The sequence below is a fragment of the Acartia tonsa genome, chromosome 7, assembly GCF_053477335.1.
Source record: "Acartia tonsa isolate MP-2025a chromosome 7, ASM5347733v1, whole genome shotgun sequence".
In the NCBI taxonomy this organism is placed as follows: domain Eukaryota; kingdom Metazoa; phylum Arthropoda; class Copepoda; order Calanoida; family Acartiidae; genus Acartia; species Acartia tonsa.
In genome coordinates, this window is record NC_137266.1 from 27,779,702 (window position 1) to 27,794,972 (window position 15,271).

Here is a 15,271-nt window from a genome sequence, read left to right on the forward strand (position 1 = left end):
TTTTTAGAGCAAATATAGTTCAAAAAGTAACCAAGACATTTTTGCAAAGTATGAAAATCTAAAGAAAATAGTTCTTTTTGATTTTGATATACATATCAGATAAATGTATATAAAATTAGTGATCAAAAACTATAAAAACAAGTATAACTTTTTTCAATCCTATCATTGCATTGTTTAAAATGCACTTTAAGGTTTACTCATTACTAAAGTTGCACATAAAAACTCCTTTTATTAAGTTATTAAACCAAATAAATTCAAACAACAATTAGGCGTTTTTTATAATGCAGTAGACCATTTTGTAGTTGTTTTTTTTGCATTTATTTTGTTTAATTACTTCATAATAAGAGTTTTTATGCACTACTTCGGTAATTCTTAAACCTAAAAGTGCAATTTAAGCAATGACAGTGTTGAAAAAACTTATAACATGTTTTATAGTTTTTGATCACTAATTTTATATACATTTATCTGATATGTATATCAAAAGCAAAAAGAACTATTTTCTTTAGATATTCATACTTTGCAAAAATGTCTTGGTTACTTTTTGCACTATATTGACTCTAAAAAGGATTCTATATCTGATTTTACCTTCAGGATGATAGATTTTATGCCAATTATTGTGTTTACATCAAGAAAAAACATATTTTTTGTTCCTATTTCTTTTTTTTATCATAAAATGTGAGAAACTGTTTTTTTCATTTATAAGGTGAAAAAAGTAACACTGAAGAAATTTTTTTTGCCTTAATTATGTTCTAAACTTATAGATAAACATATTTTATAAAACAATTTTTCTTAATCTGTCATTTAAGGCATGAAAAAAAATTTGCAAATTAACATTGCAGATTTTTGCAAATAACTTTCAAATATGATTTCTGCGGATTTTCTAATTTACATAGACGTTTTCTATGTATATTCCTCTTTCCAAAAATACCTCACTTGTCAAGATTGGATAAAAAATCTTTGTGGTCGAGATTCCATAACTGTGGGGCGTAGCCGCTAGTGATAATATATTTAGGGATTACTGTTCATAGAATTTAAGGCCTACGAACCAGAAAATGCTTTCCTAAAATTATAAACCTATCATTTGAGCATGCCATATTACCATAACCTCGTAAAGGCGGGTTTCTCCTTCGATTAAGTTATCATCCTGAATCTTGAAAAATTAATCAGTTTTTAACTAGGTACTTAAGACTGAAAGTCTTAAATAGCATTACTTGTAGCTTCGTGCACGTTAACTTCATGCTGGAGTGCTGCCAGTTCAGCAGCCTGGGCATCTACAGGTTGCTCAGGGGTTGGACGGCTGTAATCAAGCTTGGTAGAAATATACCCATTATTGTACAAACTCTTTGCGACTTCTCTCTTAACATCGTTATTGTCAGTTCGGGCCTTATCTATCAGGGCCGCTCGTAAGATTTGTAAACGGCCACTCAACTCAGTCCAAAGTTCCATATTCTCATTAAAAGACATTTTAAACCTTTAGCCTGATATTCTATCTTCAACTGAAAACTTTCTCTTGTAAACCAAGCGCGCGCACGGTTCCATCTTACATTATATACTTTCACCAAATCTTTCCCTTAATAACATTTCAGAAACTAGTTTTAGGAAGACTGCACACTGCTTTACTAACCATAACCATTTTAGGAATAAAAGAGAAGGGGAAACTGTAACTCACCCCATAAAAATCCCTCTAAGGGCTGCGGCCCTAGCGGGGATATAAGGGTGACGTTAATGGTAAACCTAAAAAGATTATCAAGACTTAACTGAAATTATTTAGGGTGAATGGACAGAAAAGGGGACACTACTGCTCCCCTTAGTTTTCCTGGGCTGGTGGACTCGGACTGGTTTTGGTCTCGGGCTGTCAGCCTCGCCCATAAGAGGTATTTTACAGGTAAGTTATCATCTAGAGAATCATCCACGTGTAATGAGATGCGATACTTTTACACCTGTCCCTGCACCCAAGGATATTATTAGGTTAAGTAACATCCCTGAGACAACCAACCCTTTGATTGCACGACCTTTGCCTGAGAATTTCTAATTCTGCATGGTAGTGAGTTGAGCCTGTTTATGGGCCAAGGAATTCCCCCTACCCTTACTATTTTAGTCGAGCACATGACATAGCAGCAGTAGGAACCATTTTTAACGTCTTTAATTATGAAGCGGTGTCGGCCCGAGAGTCATCACCGGCGAAGAGCGGATGCGTTACTTGTTGATCCATAATCGCGGGTTGCCATAAACTCCCTCTCCTTAAATGAATTAAAGCTTGTATTTCTTGAGGGTGGGGGGTGGAATTATATAATAGAGGGTAACTCAACTTTTTAGATTTACCCCCACTACTCTTCATAACAAAATACACCCTTGAAATAGTGGTTCAATAATTTTTTAAACTTAACTTACATAAAGTTTTTTAACCTCCATCCTTCCTAGACCAACAAATACTGCATAGTTCAACCTTATTCTTTAACAATCATAATTCATATACCATGATTGTAGGCGTGTTTATTTGTTGGTTGGCTATTGTATCAATTGTCAAAACTAATGTTTTCTAAAATTTCTCTTATAATTATAAAACACAAGCACAACTACTTAATTATTGGCTTATTAAGTCCTCCTTTCTTTTATGAATGATGTCATCCTTGTATTTCCTTTTAATTTACAAAAATTAAAACAATTTAAAAGATTATAGTATTTGTTTTACATTGGGCATGATAACATAAAAAATTAGATATCTAGTTAGTATTTGTTTAGTGCTAGATAAATTATCTTTCTTTATGTAATTGCTTAAATATTTAATGTTTTTTTAAAATATTTTTCTTAAACCTTAGTCCACCATTTAAATTTCATTAATTTAATTTAATTTTCACTTTTTTACCTCATTTTTTTGGAGGTACCTTCTCGTAAATAGTCAAAAACCTTCTATTGACCCGTAAGAAGGTTCACTGTAAATGAGAACGATATAGGTACATCGGTAAGCGATATCTTAAGAACCAGACAGACATGAGATATGGAAATTGCTAGGACACATTCAATTCCCAAATTACATTCCCTGCAAGGCCCTAACCCTACAGGATGCTATCCCTTTGGGGTTCTTCTAACCTTTAGCTTACCTAAACTAAATTAAGAAATAAAAAAATACATTTTAAAATAGATAGACTATTAATCAAAATGAGGACCCTATTGGTAATTTTACCAGCAATTGTTATAGCCCTATCCAAGGGGGGCAATGGAAACATGGCAGTTACCTTTGGTGGTAGTAATGCTGGGTAAGTTAATCCTATTATATAAAGTAGTAAGTTTTTTTGTCTGGAGCATAGGATCTCCTAGGTTTTCCAACTTTAAATCACCCTTGAGACTTTTAGGGAAGTAACCGCTATTTTTAATTAAAGCAAAAAAGACAAAATTACATTCATTAAATGGTGCCTTATTGAAGTTGATTAAAAAGTATATTAAATGTTATACGGGTTCGTAAACTTTATTATAAGCCATAGGTTTTGACGTGTAAGTCATTATTGATTGGAATTATGGGTATTTTCTCTGAAGATAGTTACATATTAGCTGGCTTTTTCATTTTACTGAGAACTACATGCTTTAGAAAAATAAAAATAAAAATATATATTTCTTGTCTATTCCAAAGTTAGAAGTAAAAAGTTTTTGATTGTCCAAAAATATTTTGCCTTATCCACAAAGGATAGTATTTATCAACATGTGTGGCAAAATTACTTCAGTAAAAATCTTTCAAAATTATAATAAAACATTATCTCCAAAAGTTGAATAAAATGTTGAAACACTTTTTTGAAATTTATGGATAAAGTATCAATTATAAAAATGATACAAAATTTTTATTGTGAGCTGGTGATTAAAAAAGAAAAAATCTACTTTCTGATATCTTATTTATTTAGCATTTTTACCCAGCTGATAACTGAGAAGAGTTCTTGCCAAGGGTCCCAGGCAGTACCCACTTTCCCTAGCGCCCCATTCTCACATCAAAATGGCTGGGCTGCTGGTGTTTATACTCTCAATGTAAGTTATAAGATAAAGCTTGAAGTTATTCAAAGGCAAATAAGTGCTCTACCACAAAGTGCCTATTAAGCACTAAAAACCTCCCTTAATAAATTATTAGAAAGGGGTAGAGTCCAAACCCTACGGTGTCAATGTATGTGGTGCCCTAACCCTATAACTTAATATAAACAAACCTAACTTGGCCTAAAGTAATAAATAAACAAACGGAAAACAACCCTTCAACTTTATTTTGAATATCTTTCATAATAAAGGGGACTAGGCACTTTTAAGGAAATCGCAGGCAAGTCTGTGTCGATTTCGATGCAGGTACTGCATTTTGTGAGATCTTTTGAACATACACACATACGACATGAAACACAAACAGATATACCTACTTCATAATTTTTAAATAAATTACTTTGCAACAGGGTGAACCTGGAGATGTTATTCTGTGTGGTGGAAAGGATACAACTGAATCAAATGAGTGCAAGATGATTGAAATTGGTAAGACAATTCTTTCTTTTTATAGCCAATTAAATTTTGAATTATTCGTACAAACACACATACAAAAATCATTCCTGCCTATTTTAATTTAGGTAACTCCCTTAAATTTTTGCTTCGGATATTTTATTTACTTTCCCTATCTCTTATTTTTTTTAAGTTTCAAAACCCATCAAATTTGTCCAGGTACATCTAGCTGGAAAGAGGGATCCTGTTTCCTACCTGTTCCAGTTACACATCACTCAATGGTTTCTACTATGGATGGAACTGTAAGTGTTTATATTTGATTTCCTTGTATTAAAGGATTAATGTATCAGAATAATTTTAAAACGGGGAAACTTTCTAGACATCCTGTCACTTTTATATAAAGATTAAAACTAAATATTGGATAGGGAGATGTCAATAAACAAACCTTAACTTTGTACCATGCACGCACAGTTAGGACATAGGATACTTATCTGACAGCTGTTACTTAATCAGAGACAATCAATCATCAATTGAACACATATTAAATGAGTCTCTGAAAGGTAAAATAAATAAAAATCACACTCGCACTAATAGATTATTGTAAATATTTAATGCAGGTTGTTATTTCTGGAGGATATTCAGAGCAGATTGGATGGTTACCTGAGGTTTACAAGCTTACTGAAATGAGAACTGATGAATGTAACAACCTGCAGGTAGGATGTTACTCTAAAGCATAACAGCTAATATAATCTATAATTGTTGTGTACTTTAATAAGTTTCTCATTGTCTGACTAAGCATAATTATACAATTAATAATCCTTATCTATTAATTATCTAATTGCAAGGGTTTAGTTATCCTTATGGTCTTTTATGATAAATTTTTATATAGTATTTTTCATCTCTTATATTGTAGGAATCTAGTTGCTATCCTACTTAAATACTTAATTTTGATAATGCCCTTTCTGTTCTGTTTAGACAAACCACTGTTGCACCTGGGAAAAGATTGGTACCAACCCTGGTAATGCTGTATATGCTCATTGCTCTGTTCAGTATGATCAAGATCATCTTGCTATTATTGGTAAGACCAAATGTCATGGGAATTATGTTTATTATTTATTTAGAAAATCTACTAAATAAAACACTGGTGGCATTCTTTAAAATCAAAATCATTTTATCATGATTTAAGATTATAATCCTTTTCAATAACTTTATTCTGTTTACCAGGAGGCAATACCTGGAGTGGTTCAGATGGCCAGTATGATGTTCCTGACATCCAGATACTCAATATGAAAACTGGAGAATGGAAAAGAGGAGCTGTAAGTTGATGTGTTGTAATTTGTACTTTGAAAATGTAATTTTCCTTATTAGTGTGTTTACCATTGTACAATAAATATTAATTTCAGGATATGCCAATGGCTAGACAGAGAGCTGGTTGCATAAAGACTGAAGTCAATGGCAGGTATGACCTACTTTAATCAATTTGTACATAAAAACAATTTTGTGTCAAAGGGATTTTTTGATTGGTGCAAAGTTCAGGATGTTTTTTTATTATTATGTTTTTATTCAATAACTTTTTTATAGATCTGGCATCCTTGTTGCTGGTGGGTTCTGTCATGGCAACCCAAACTTTGATGAGTGTGATCTACTCAGATTGGAAACCACTGTCTTTTATGACTGGGAAAATGGTAAATAATGAGACTCTAAACTATATTTCTTACTTTGTATTTGTGTCAGTATAATGCAAAAAAAAATATTGGAATCAAAAAGGAAGGAATTAAATTAGTTATGGCATAGTGATAGGGATTGTCATCTTATTAAGTTTATAGAGATTCTTCTTACCAAAAAGTACATAACATCATATAAATGAGAGCTAAAGTCTAATATAAAACTTATTTGTCAAAAGTTAAGTCATTTGAATAATATTATTCTTGTTTTAATCATAAACTTTTTAAAAAGACTCTTGGGAGGATCTTGCTGCTCCATTGTTGGAACCCAGAGATGGTCTCAAGATTGCAAATATTGGTGACAGGATTCTGGCTTTTGGTGGAGAGTATAGAGGTTTTCCTGTCAAAGGTGTTGAAGAATGGACAAATGGAGGGTAAGGTCATTACTAATAAATTTAAAGAGTAAATCAAAGACTGTTTAGAAAAATTTGTTCAATTTGGTAATAGCTCATAAGTGGCAAGATAGCACAGATGACCTGACCATTTTTTTAGAAATTAAAAATAATGTAAGGTTGGTAGTTTTCCCCCTAAGCCTAACCTTGCAGACTCTAAACCAAACATAACCTAACCTAAACTATTTTTCAAATATTTAACTTATTTCCAAATAAGGAGGGGAGTGATTACCAGTGGCCAAAAGGGTACTTTTTACTAATTCACAAACTATTCTGAATCTATTTTGTATCATATTGAGATGAATAACCTATGTCAAAATTTTTGTTTGTAAGAAATCACTAGAACTAGAAATACATTTCAGATGGGCTCCAGCTCACTTTGATATTGGAGACACTAAGGATTTTGCCTCTACTGTTATTCCTTCTGGATTTTATAACTGCTAATACTCTTTCTACTACTATAATATACAATTTTGTGATTTTATTGTTAAGCCTTTATTACATTAAACCAATAAATACTGAAGTTTACTAATAATTTTTTTTGTTAATAATGGTTATACTGTATCAGCATTTGTAAGAATCTTCAGGTATAACTGTTGAAGCAAAGTTGTTGGTGCCTCCTGCCAGAGAAAAGTCTGTATTCACCCACCTGTAAAAAATAAAGATAATAATATAGTAATAGAATATTGCTTGTGTACTTTTTGTAATTCCTATGCTTTTAACATAGTATTAGATTTTTTTAGTTTTAGATGGTTGAACTAAAATATTATATTTAAAATTCTTACTTAGAACCATCCCATTCTTCAATAACAGTTACAGGGCCACCTCTATACTCTCCACCATAAGCCAAGATTCTTAAAAAATAAATGCAAATTATTTCCATGTATTCTTGTTCTTATTAAAGCTTATATTGAATATTCAAAATCAAATTCAATTTAATCTATACCTGCCCCCAATGTTGGCAATATTAAGACCATCTCTATTTTCATGCAATGGAGCAGCTAAATCTTCCCAAGAATCTTAAAAGAAAATTCTTTGAATATCTGCAAACAAGCATATTAGGAAAAAAATTTCAATTAAAAGCTCAATTTATAATTTTATGATCAATCATAATAGTAAATTATAATGCTCTTGCTCATGTTAGGGTATCTTACCATTTTGCCAATCATAGAACATTGTAGAATCTAATCTCAACAGATCACATTCATCAAAATCTGGGTTGCCATGACAGAATCCTCCAGCAACAAGGATCCCTGACCTACAGATAGTTATTAAAAATTATTTCTCATATTCATTCGAAACCGATTAATATCTGATGGATTAGAACTGGTTCTCATCCAAATGAAAAAATTATATCTAGTATCATATTATATCCAGTTTGCTAGCAATATAAAAAGGTACAATTCAATAAGCCTTTATCTTCTTATGCATTAATCCTTCACAACAAACAATAGAATAGCTAACAAACATGAACCTTCCATTGATCTCAGCTTTGATACATCCTGATCTTTGTCTGGCCATTGGCATATCCTATATTATAGATTAAGCATAAATGTTAATAAAAAATAATCAAAATAAGTTGATTAAAATTTCTGAATCCTTATTTGACATTGTTCCTAATAAATATGCTCACCCTTCCTTTCTTCCATTCTCCAGTGTTCATGTTGTATATCTGGACATCAGGAATGTCATACTGTCCATACTGCTGGCTCCAGGTATTACCTCCTGAAAATATGACAAGATTTAAGGTATATTTTAGGTTTCTCCAAGTTATGACTGCTAAAGATTGATGTTGCCCACCAAATTTAAAATCTAGGGTCATAATGTCAAAAATTACCGATCAGTACAATATGATCTTCATCATACTGTAGTGAGCAATGAGCATAAACAGGTAATCCAGGATTGGTACCAATATTTTCCCAGGTACAACAGTCAGGGTTCTAAATGGAAAATCAATGTTTATTGAATTTGTTTAAACAATCTGGTCATAGTTAATATTTGATTATTCAAACATCTTTCTTACCCAGCTATCACATTCTTCAGGTCTGATTTCTTTCAACTTCCAGACATCACTCAACCATCCCATTTGTTCTGAATATCCTCCAGTTAAAATAACCTGAAAGTTAAAAACATTGTTTTAAATAAAACTTGATAAAACTTGAATAATTTTTATATTGGATCTATAGGTTCCATGCCAAACGTAGGAGTGAAAAAACATCGGAGTGGACAAACGCAGGAGTCCCAAACGTCGGAGTGGGACAAATATTGGAGTCCCAAATTTTTTTTCAAGTTTTTTATACAACGCCCTCTCCCCTCGGTCCCATTTTTTTTTTAGTTAGGTTGGGTTAGGTTATAGGCCAGGGGGCCGAGCGCTGCGGCTAGGCAGGCTAGGGGCAGAGCGCTGCGGCCATAGTCATTATTTTGTAGACAGGGGTATAAAAAAATTTCAAAATTGTCATATTGTCCTACTCCTACGTTTGTCCACTCCGACGTTTGGGACTCCTGCGTTTGTCCACTCCAAAGTTTGGGACTCCTACGTTTGGGGTAGGACTGATCTATAGCTTTCCTTCTTTTTTCGTTTATTGGTTAAATAAAATAACATTGTATATTCATTACAGAACAATGCACAAGTTATTTAAGGGTAATAGTTTCAATTTAACTAATTGTATTCTTTATAGTAATCAAAAACATAAATATATGAAATTTAAACTCACAGTTCCATCCATAGTAGAGATCATAGAGGCATGGGTTCTAGAACTTGGCAGCTTACAGAATCCTGGTCTCCAGGTAGAGGATCCTAAAGTTTTACATTATTGAATAAACAGAATAAGGTAGGATTAATTATCTGTAGGTTAGATCAATCCAGAAGTAGTTCAATCAAGTTAAAAAGTTTTCAATCAAGTTATATTTTACCTATTTCAATTAATTTACACTCATTAGAATCCATAGTATCTCTTCCTCCACAAAGAATAACATCTCCAGGTTCTCCCTAAACATGTTATTCTGCAAATCAAAAGAATATCCTATAATGTAAGTTATGAATTTGATATGACTAAAAACAAAAATAAAATCACAACAAAATTCATTTAAAGCCTTGTAAATCTTACATATCCTCTTTTGACACTAGGCAGAATATGTTATAGAGTAACTTTGCTAATATCAACAAACTTCAACTTACATTTAGTTTATGAACCCCAGCCACCCATCCAAACTGATGTGAGAATTCAGCATCTGGAAACATTGGAGTAGCTCTGTCTCCCTGGCAGCTGGTTGATCCTGTTACTATCTGGGTATTGACTCTAGATATATAGATAGAAATATAAATTAGTCAGAGGTGGTTCTGTGTCCTTGGCAGCTGGTTGATCCTGTTACTATCTGGGTATTGACTCTAGATAGATAGATAGAAATATAGATTAGTCAGAGGTGGTTCTGTGTCCTTGGCAGCTGGTTGATCCTGTTACTATCTGAGTGTTGACTCTAGATAGATAGATAGTGGTGGCTCTGTCTCCTTGGCAGCTGGTTGATCCTGTTTCTATCTGGGTGTTAGATAGAAATATAAATGGACACTGTACTTCCTTTTACTATCTGTGTGCTGACTCTAGATAGATAGATAGAAATATAGATGGACACATAGGTGTGGCTCTGTGTACTTGACAACTAGTGCTCCATGTTACTATCAGTGTGTTGACTCTAGATATATAGATAGAAATATAGATAGACACATAGGTGTGGCTCTGTGTACTTGACAACTTGTGCTCCATGTTACTATCAGTGTGTTGACTCTAGATATATAGATAGAAATATAGGGTTGGCTTTGTCTCCTTGGCAACTGGTTAATCCTGTTCCTATCTGAGTGTTGACTCTAGATAGATAGACAGAAATATATGTATAGATGGACACAAGGGGGTTGCTCTGTCTCCTTGGCAACTGGTTGATCCTGTTACTATCTGTGTGTTCACTAGCTCTTGATTGCATAGATAGAAATATAGATGGAAACTTGTACTTCCTTTTGAGATAGATAGAAAGAAATATAGATAGACACATAGAGGTGGCTTTGTCATCTTGGCAACTGGTACTTCCTGTAAATATTTAGTTGTATAAAATGATTGTGAATTTAATTAGAAAGAAATTTAAAACTAGAAATATATACAGTAAGTTATAATTATATTTATTAATCTCGCTTTAAAATTATTTAAGTGTTTTAAGTATAAAATTTCTTATCTTTTGCTTTAATTTTTTAATTTCTTTTGTAAGATTATACTTGAATTTATATCCTGGTAAGTAATTTTACAAAGATATTTCATAATGATACTAAAATTTGACTAATCTTTATAAATAAGCATAAATATGTTTATCAAAATTAATTTAAAAGGTTTCGTGATTTTTACCAATAAAATGAGTAATAAGTCTGTCTTTGTGTGTATGTTTGTACCAAAGGATCTCGCTAACCGCTGAACCGATAAGGTTCTCCTTTATAGGGTAGCTTCTCATAGGTCCTGGGGAGGTTTATGACTATTGTGGGAAAGGGTACCACTACCCTCCAAAGAGAAATCGCTCTAGGAAAAAATCCCCCACCCTAAATAAAACTTCCCCCTCCTCAAGTGTCCCTAGAGGCCTCTAGGGGCATAGTCGCTTGTAAATTTTTTTATAATAATGTAGGTATGAATGTATTTTCAATATAATCCTGTAAAGTCAAAAATAAACTTTAAACATACATTCGGGAATCGATTGGAAGAAGAAAACCCCCTAAGAAAATAAATAACCCAAGAACATCTCTCTAAAAATATTTTGGAGGCTGGTGTTAAAAAGTGAAAGAACTTTTGTCTTAAGATTTCAAAAAAATTAACCAGAATGGAGAAAGCTTTAAAAAATTAAATGATATACATATAACTAAAAATCTTACCCTCCGCCATAGCCACCAAACAGAACGGCCATACCACCTTTTTAGTAGATTATTTACATACAGTTTGAGAAGCAAAAAACTAATAAATTTATAATTCTTTGGGGATTACATGCATATGTTATGTGTCTACTGTCTAATTTTAAAGTTACACACAGTTTTCTATTGTACCTTTGATTAAATTGCATAAATAATTTGCTAATATTGGATATTTTTTAAGTTGAGGAAAGTATTACCGGTCTTAACAATAGATATAGAATATAAGTTGATTTTATGACAGGTAAAAAATTGTGGACAGGGTAAAGGGGGCGGATGGGGGAGGGTCGTTATTTTTGCCAGCTACAATTTCACTTAACAAGAGTACATGATAATCTGATGTAAGATCCAAGTAATAATAAATTTATTCTTTTTAACTAAAAAGGAACATTGCTAATAAGATTTAAATTTTTTCCCATAATTTTTTAACAAAAATAATTTTTTTTATTAATTTTAGTAAATGATGAATTCCTGCACGAGTATCTGATACATTTTTAGTGGCTACTCCTAGCACCAATAATGGCGCTAGTACAAATAGTTTTAACATCTTTAAATCTAAAAAAAAACTTGATTTAGTACAATTTCCATGAATGCTTAGCAATGTCTTGAAGGAAGGGGGATAAAAAGGTAAATCCTACTAAGAAGATCTTTTAAAGAGCCTCCCCACTTCATTAAAGCCTTGATGAGAAGCTAACAAATATTGTCAATAACAATGTGGTATGGTTTATGTGGTGTTTTTTGTAAAGAAATTTTTTTTATGAAAAGTGCTATTTGAAATGCAAGTATTTTTAGTATTAGGGAAGTATTAAAAACTACAATAATTATGATAAAAAGCAAATTTTCTATAAAATGAATTTATGCTCTAATTAAAGAAATCACTTTAGACAAAAGTTCATCCAAATTCAAAATATTACTAAAGCAATTGATTGTAAAATACTAATTTTGATTTTGCAAAAAATTGCAGTTATTTTAAATAAGAATAAGTCAAGGTTAGAGTTACGTTTACTGAAAAACAAAAATTAGTAAAATTTTATATAATAATTGAATACAGAATAAATACATTGTATGCGAAAGAAATCTCAGCAAAATTTCCAAAAATACCCAATGTTGCCATCATACAGAATTACCAGAAAGAAAAAGATTTTAGAAGACTTTTCCTTTTCTTTATTAAATCTACAAAAAAAAACTGTTTAGGTCAGACGCTTATCTTAAAATTGTTTGTTTTTTAAAGATAAGTTTCTTATGTCAATGAGTTTTTGTTGTAATAAGTTGATTAAACTGAAATTAATTTGAATTTTTTACAAACTTCCAAACGGAAGAACGAAGCTTATACCAATAACGAATTAATTCGGGAAAAAATCATGAAACCTATACGTGTTTTCAGCTGTCGTTGGGGGGCAACACATCGTAAAATTGAAGACCCCTCTATTTGCACCCCAAATATTATTTTAGATTTCTTTCGCTTGTTGGTTATACCTTATTCCTGGGTAGAACGTTTAGATTGTAGATGCTCGAACAAAAATTTAACCAACAATTAAGGTCTACAAATAATTTGTAATTGAAAATACTCAATAATGCACAGTTTTCCCGCAGTGCTCATAAAAGCACAAAAAAGATTTATTTTACGCGTTTTTCTTCAAGGATGCTTTCCATGTGCATCTTTGTATCAGACTATTTATGGGCCTTCTTATGTTCCTCATCATGGTGTGCGAGCATGAAATGTACATTGAGCGTATTAGCAGCTCTAGCAGCCTTTAAGTTCATAGATTTTGAAGATTTACCGTGAACTGCACTAGATCATGCAAGAAATTTTTATAATCTTTATTTCATTGAAAGGTTTCGTGATTTTTAACCTTATCTATAATACAAAGTAGCTTGATGTCTGTCCGTCTGAAGTTTAAGAGTAACCGCTGAATTGATTGGGCTCTACTCTTCAGGGATTATACCTACTGGTCCTGTGATGGTTTTAAGCTATTTTCCGGTGGGGTGGGACACCCCCAACCCCACCAAAAACAAACCCCCCCCCCCCCAATTTTTTTTTTACATTTTTTGTAAAATCTCAGTAACTGCTGAACAAATTGGGCTCTACTCTTCTAGGAATATACCTACTGGTCCTCTGGTGGTTTTAGGCTATTTTCTATGAGGGTGGGACACCCCAACCCCCCTAAAAATAAAAAAAATTGGGCTTTTTGTAACTTTTAAAAATTTACATCTTTAAAAAGTTGTTGCAATTATAGGTATTATATAAAATGTGGTCCAATCAGTAGGACTATCGGAGCTTGCGCCGCATACGGGGTACTTGCTTATGATCACCCCGTACGAGATTTACGATTTTTTGTGCATACGGCGCACAACCTAGGTTTAATTTTACCATTGAGTAATTCGGCAAAGAATAACTTTTTTGAAAATATAACTATAAAATTATTCTGGAGGGTTGATTTTCCATTACCTCATAGGGCGAAGCCCCTAGAGGCTAGGGGCGAAGCCACTAGTTTTCTCATATAATAAAAACTTGTTCTGTAAGTGAATTGTACAATTGACAATAGTTTAATAAGGATTAGGCCTTGAAACAAGAAATCATTAATTTTAACCAGAATGCGGACTAAAAGCTGCAGTCAATCTTATTCATGCCCAAATAATGATGTTAAGAAAAAAAAATATGTATATAAAAATGTTTGATGTTTATTAAAAATTGGGAAAGTTTTTTTTAACACCCTTTATGTGTGATTTACAATTCAGGGAAAGTAATATGTACGTATGTTTAAACAAGGATGACAACATACAAAAAGCGAAGACAAACAAATTTTGGATAGACAAGAGCACAAAGTGGATTATAGAGCAGTTATAGAGTGGTTAAGAATGGAGAGGAATTTTACTTTCGTAGCATGACCAACACACTGACTGACCAAATAAGTTTTATATTAGATGCTCTTTGATAAGCGGTTAAAAAAATAAGGTGTCTAAATCAATAGAAGCCAAGAAAATCTCATTATTCCCAAATCAATACAGGCTGACGGACTGACAGAAGGGCAGATAAAATAAGAATAGAGTAGCTGCGCTACTAAAAAGAAGGGTCATGGGTAGAAAATATCAGATTGTACCAGACATAAACCAAGATTAAATTTTGGTATGTAGTGCACAAATAAAACTGTAAATATCTAATTTCATCTTTATGACGATTATCCTATCATATAAAGTAGTAAGCGTTTTTTGTCTGTCCCGAAGGATTTCACTAACCGCTGAACCGATATTGTTCTCCTTTACAGTAAAGCTTCTTATAGGTCCTGGGAAGGTTTTAAACTTATTTTGGGGAGGGTGTCTTCACCCCCATCCCCCACAAAAAAATATTTTTTTACTCTTTTTAAACTAAAATTTAAAATGGGATAAGGTCGACTTTTCCCCCTCCTACCTTAAGCGCCCCTAGAGGCTTCTAGGGGCGTATCCGCTAGAGCTTAATATTTTGTATGTTGTTTAATATTTATCCTTGAAATACAGGTTTCAGAAAAACAACATCCATAAGTAGCGAAGATCTTAAATGTAAAAGTAAGACAAGCAAAGCAAACGGACGAAATAATGGTGACAATAGCAAGTTGGATATTAAAATAAAAGAGAAATCATCACATTACATGTTGTTTGTTATGCACACCTCACATGCAAATCTGCTCATCAAAATTCAAATCTGCAATTTCTATGTTGTAAAAATGTCTAAGGCCATTTTAAGCACTCAGTTCTTTGAAAACCTTCACAAGGATACGTCC

At 32.5% G+C, this 15,271-nt stretch overlaps 2 protein-coding genes across 2 annotated transcripts; one reads left to right on the forward strand and one right to left on the reverse strand.

Annotated features, from left to right (window-relative positions):
* The first annotated feature begins 3,060 nt into the window (after positions 1-3,060).
* Positions 3,061-7,105, forward strand: LOC145325191 (uncharacterized). Its single transcript, XM_080168077.1, has 11 exons — positions 3,061-3,257; positions 3,894-4,014; positions 4,422-4,497; positions 4,681-4,763; positions 5,079-5,174; positions 5,437-5,539; positions 5,686-5,777; positions 5,865-5,920; positions 6,043-6,146; positions 6,418-6,559; positions 6,940-7,105. The coding sequence occupies exons 1-11, from the start codon at positions 3,160-3,162 to the stop codon at positions 7,019-7,021; spliced, it is 1,053 nt and encodes a 350-aa protein (XP_080024203.1). The 5' UTR covers positions 3,061-3,159; the 3' UTR covers positions 7,022-7,105.
* On the reverse strand, positions 7,044-12,077 carry LOC145325190 (uncharacterized). The gene is made up of 13 exons (XM_080168075.1): positions 11,984-12,077; positions 11,481-11,516; positions 9,756-9,876; positions 9,491-9,566; positions 9,292-9,374; positions 8,601-8,693; positions 8,415-8,517; positions 8,211-8,302; positions 8,052-8,107; positions 7,732-7,835; positions 7,524-7,596; positions 7,363-7,431; positions 7,044-7,226 (listed from the first exon to the last, which is right to left on the reverse strand). The coding sequence occupies exons 1-13, from the start codon at positions 12,058-12,060 to the stop codon at positions 7,142-7,144; spliced, it is 1,068 nt and encodes a 355-aa protein (XP_080024201.1). The 5' UTR covers positions 12,061-12,077; the 3' UTR covers positions 7,044-7,141.
* Between the last annotated feature and the right edge of the window lie 3,194 nt (positions 12,078-15,271).

Excerpts from the sequence above, each read along its gene's own strand:
- LOC145325191 (XM_080168077.1), top strand. The coding sequence starts at position 3,160 with ATGAGGACCCTATTGGTAATTTTACCAGCAATTGTTATAGCCCTATCC. Across the intron at positions 3,258-3,893 it reads TTTGGTGGTAGTAATGCTGG|CATTTTTACCCAGCTGATAA; the intron begins GTAAGTTAATCC and ends TTATTTATTTAG. Across the intron at positions 4,498-4,680 it reads GTGCAAGATGATTGAAATTG|GTACATCTAGCTGGAAAGAG; the intron begins GTAAGACAATTC and ends AAATTTGTCCAG.
- LOC145325190 (XM_080168075.1), bottom strand. The coding sequence starts at position 12,060 with ATGTTAAAACTATTTGTACTAGCGCCATTATTGGTGCTAGGAGTAGCC. Across the intron at positions 9,877-11,480 it reads TTTGGTGGCTATGGCGGAGG|AGTCAATACCCAGATAGTAA; the intron begins GTAAGATTTTTA and ends CTATATATCTAG. Across the intron at positions 7,227-7,362 it reads GAAGAATGGGATGGTTCTAA|GTGGGTGAATACAGACTTTT; the intron begins GTAAGAATTTTA and ends TATTTTTTACAG.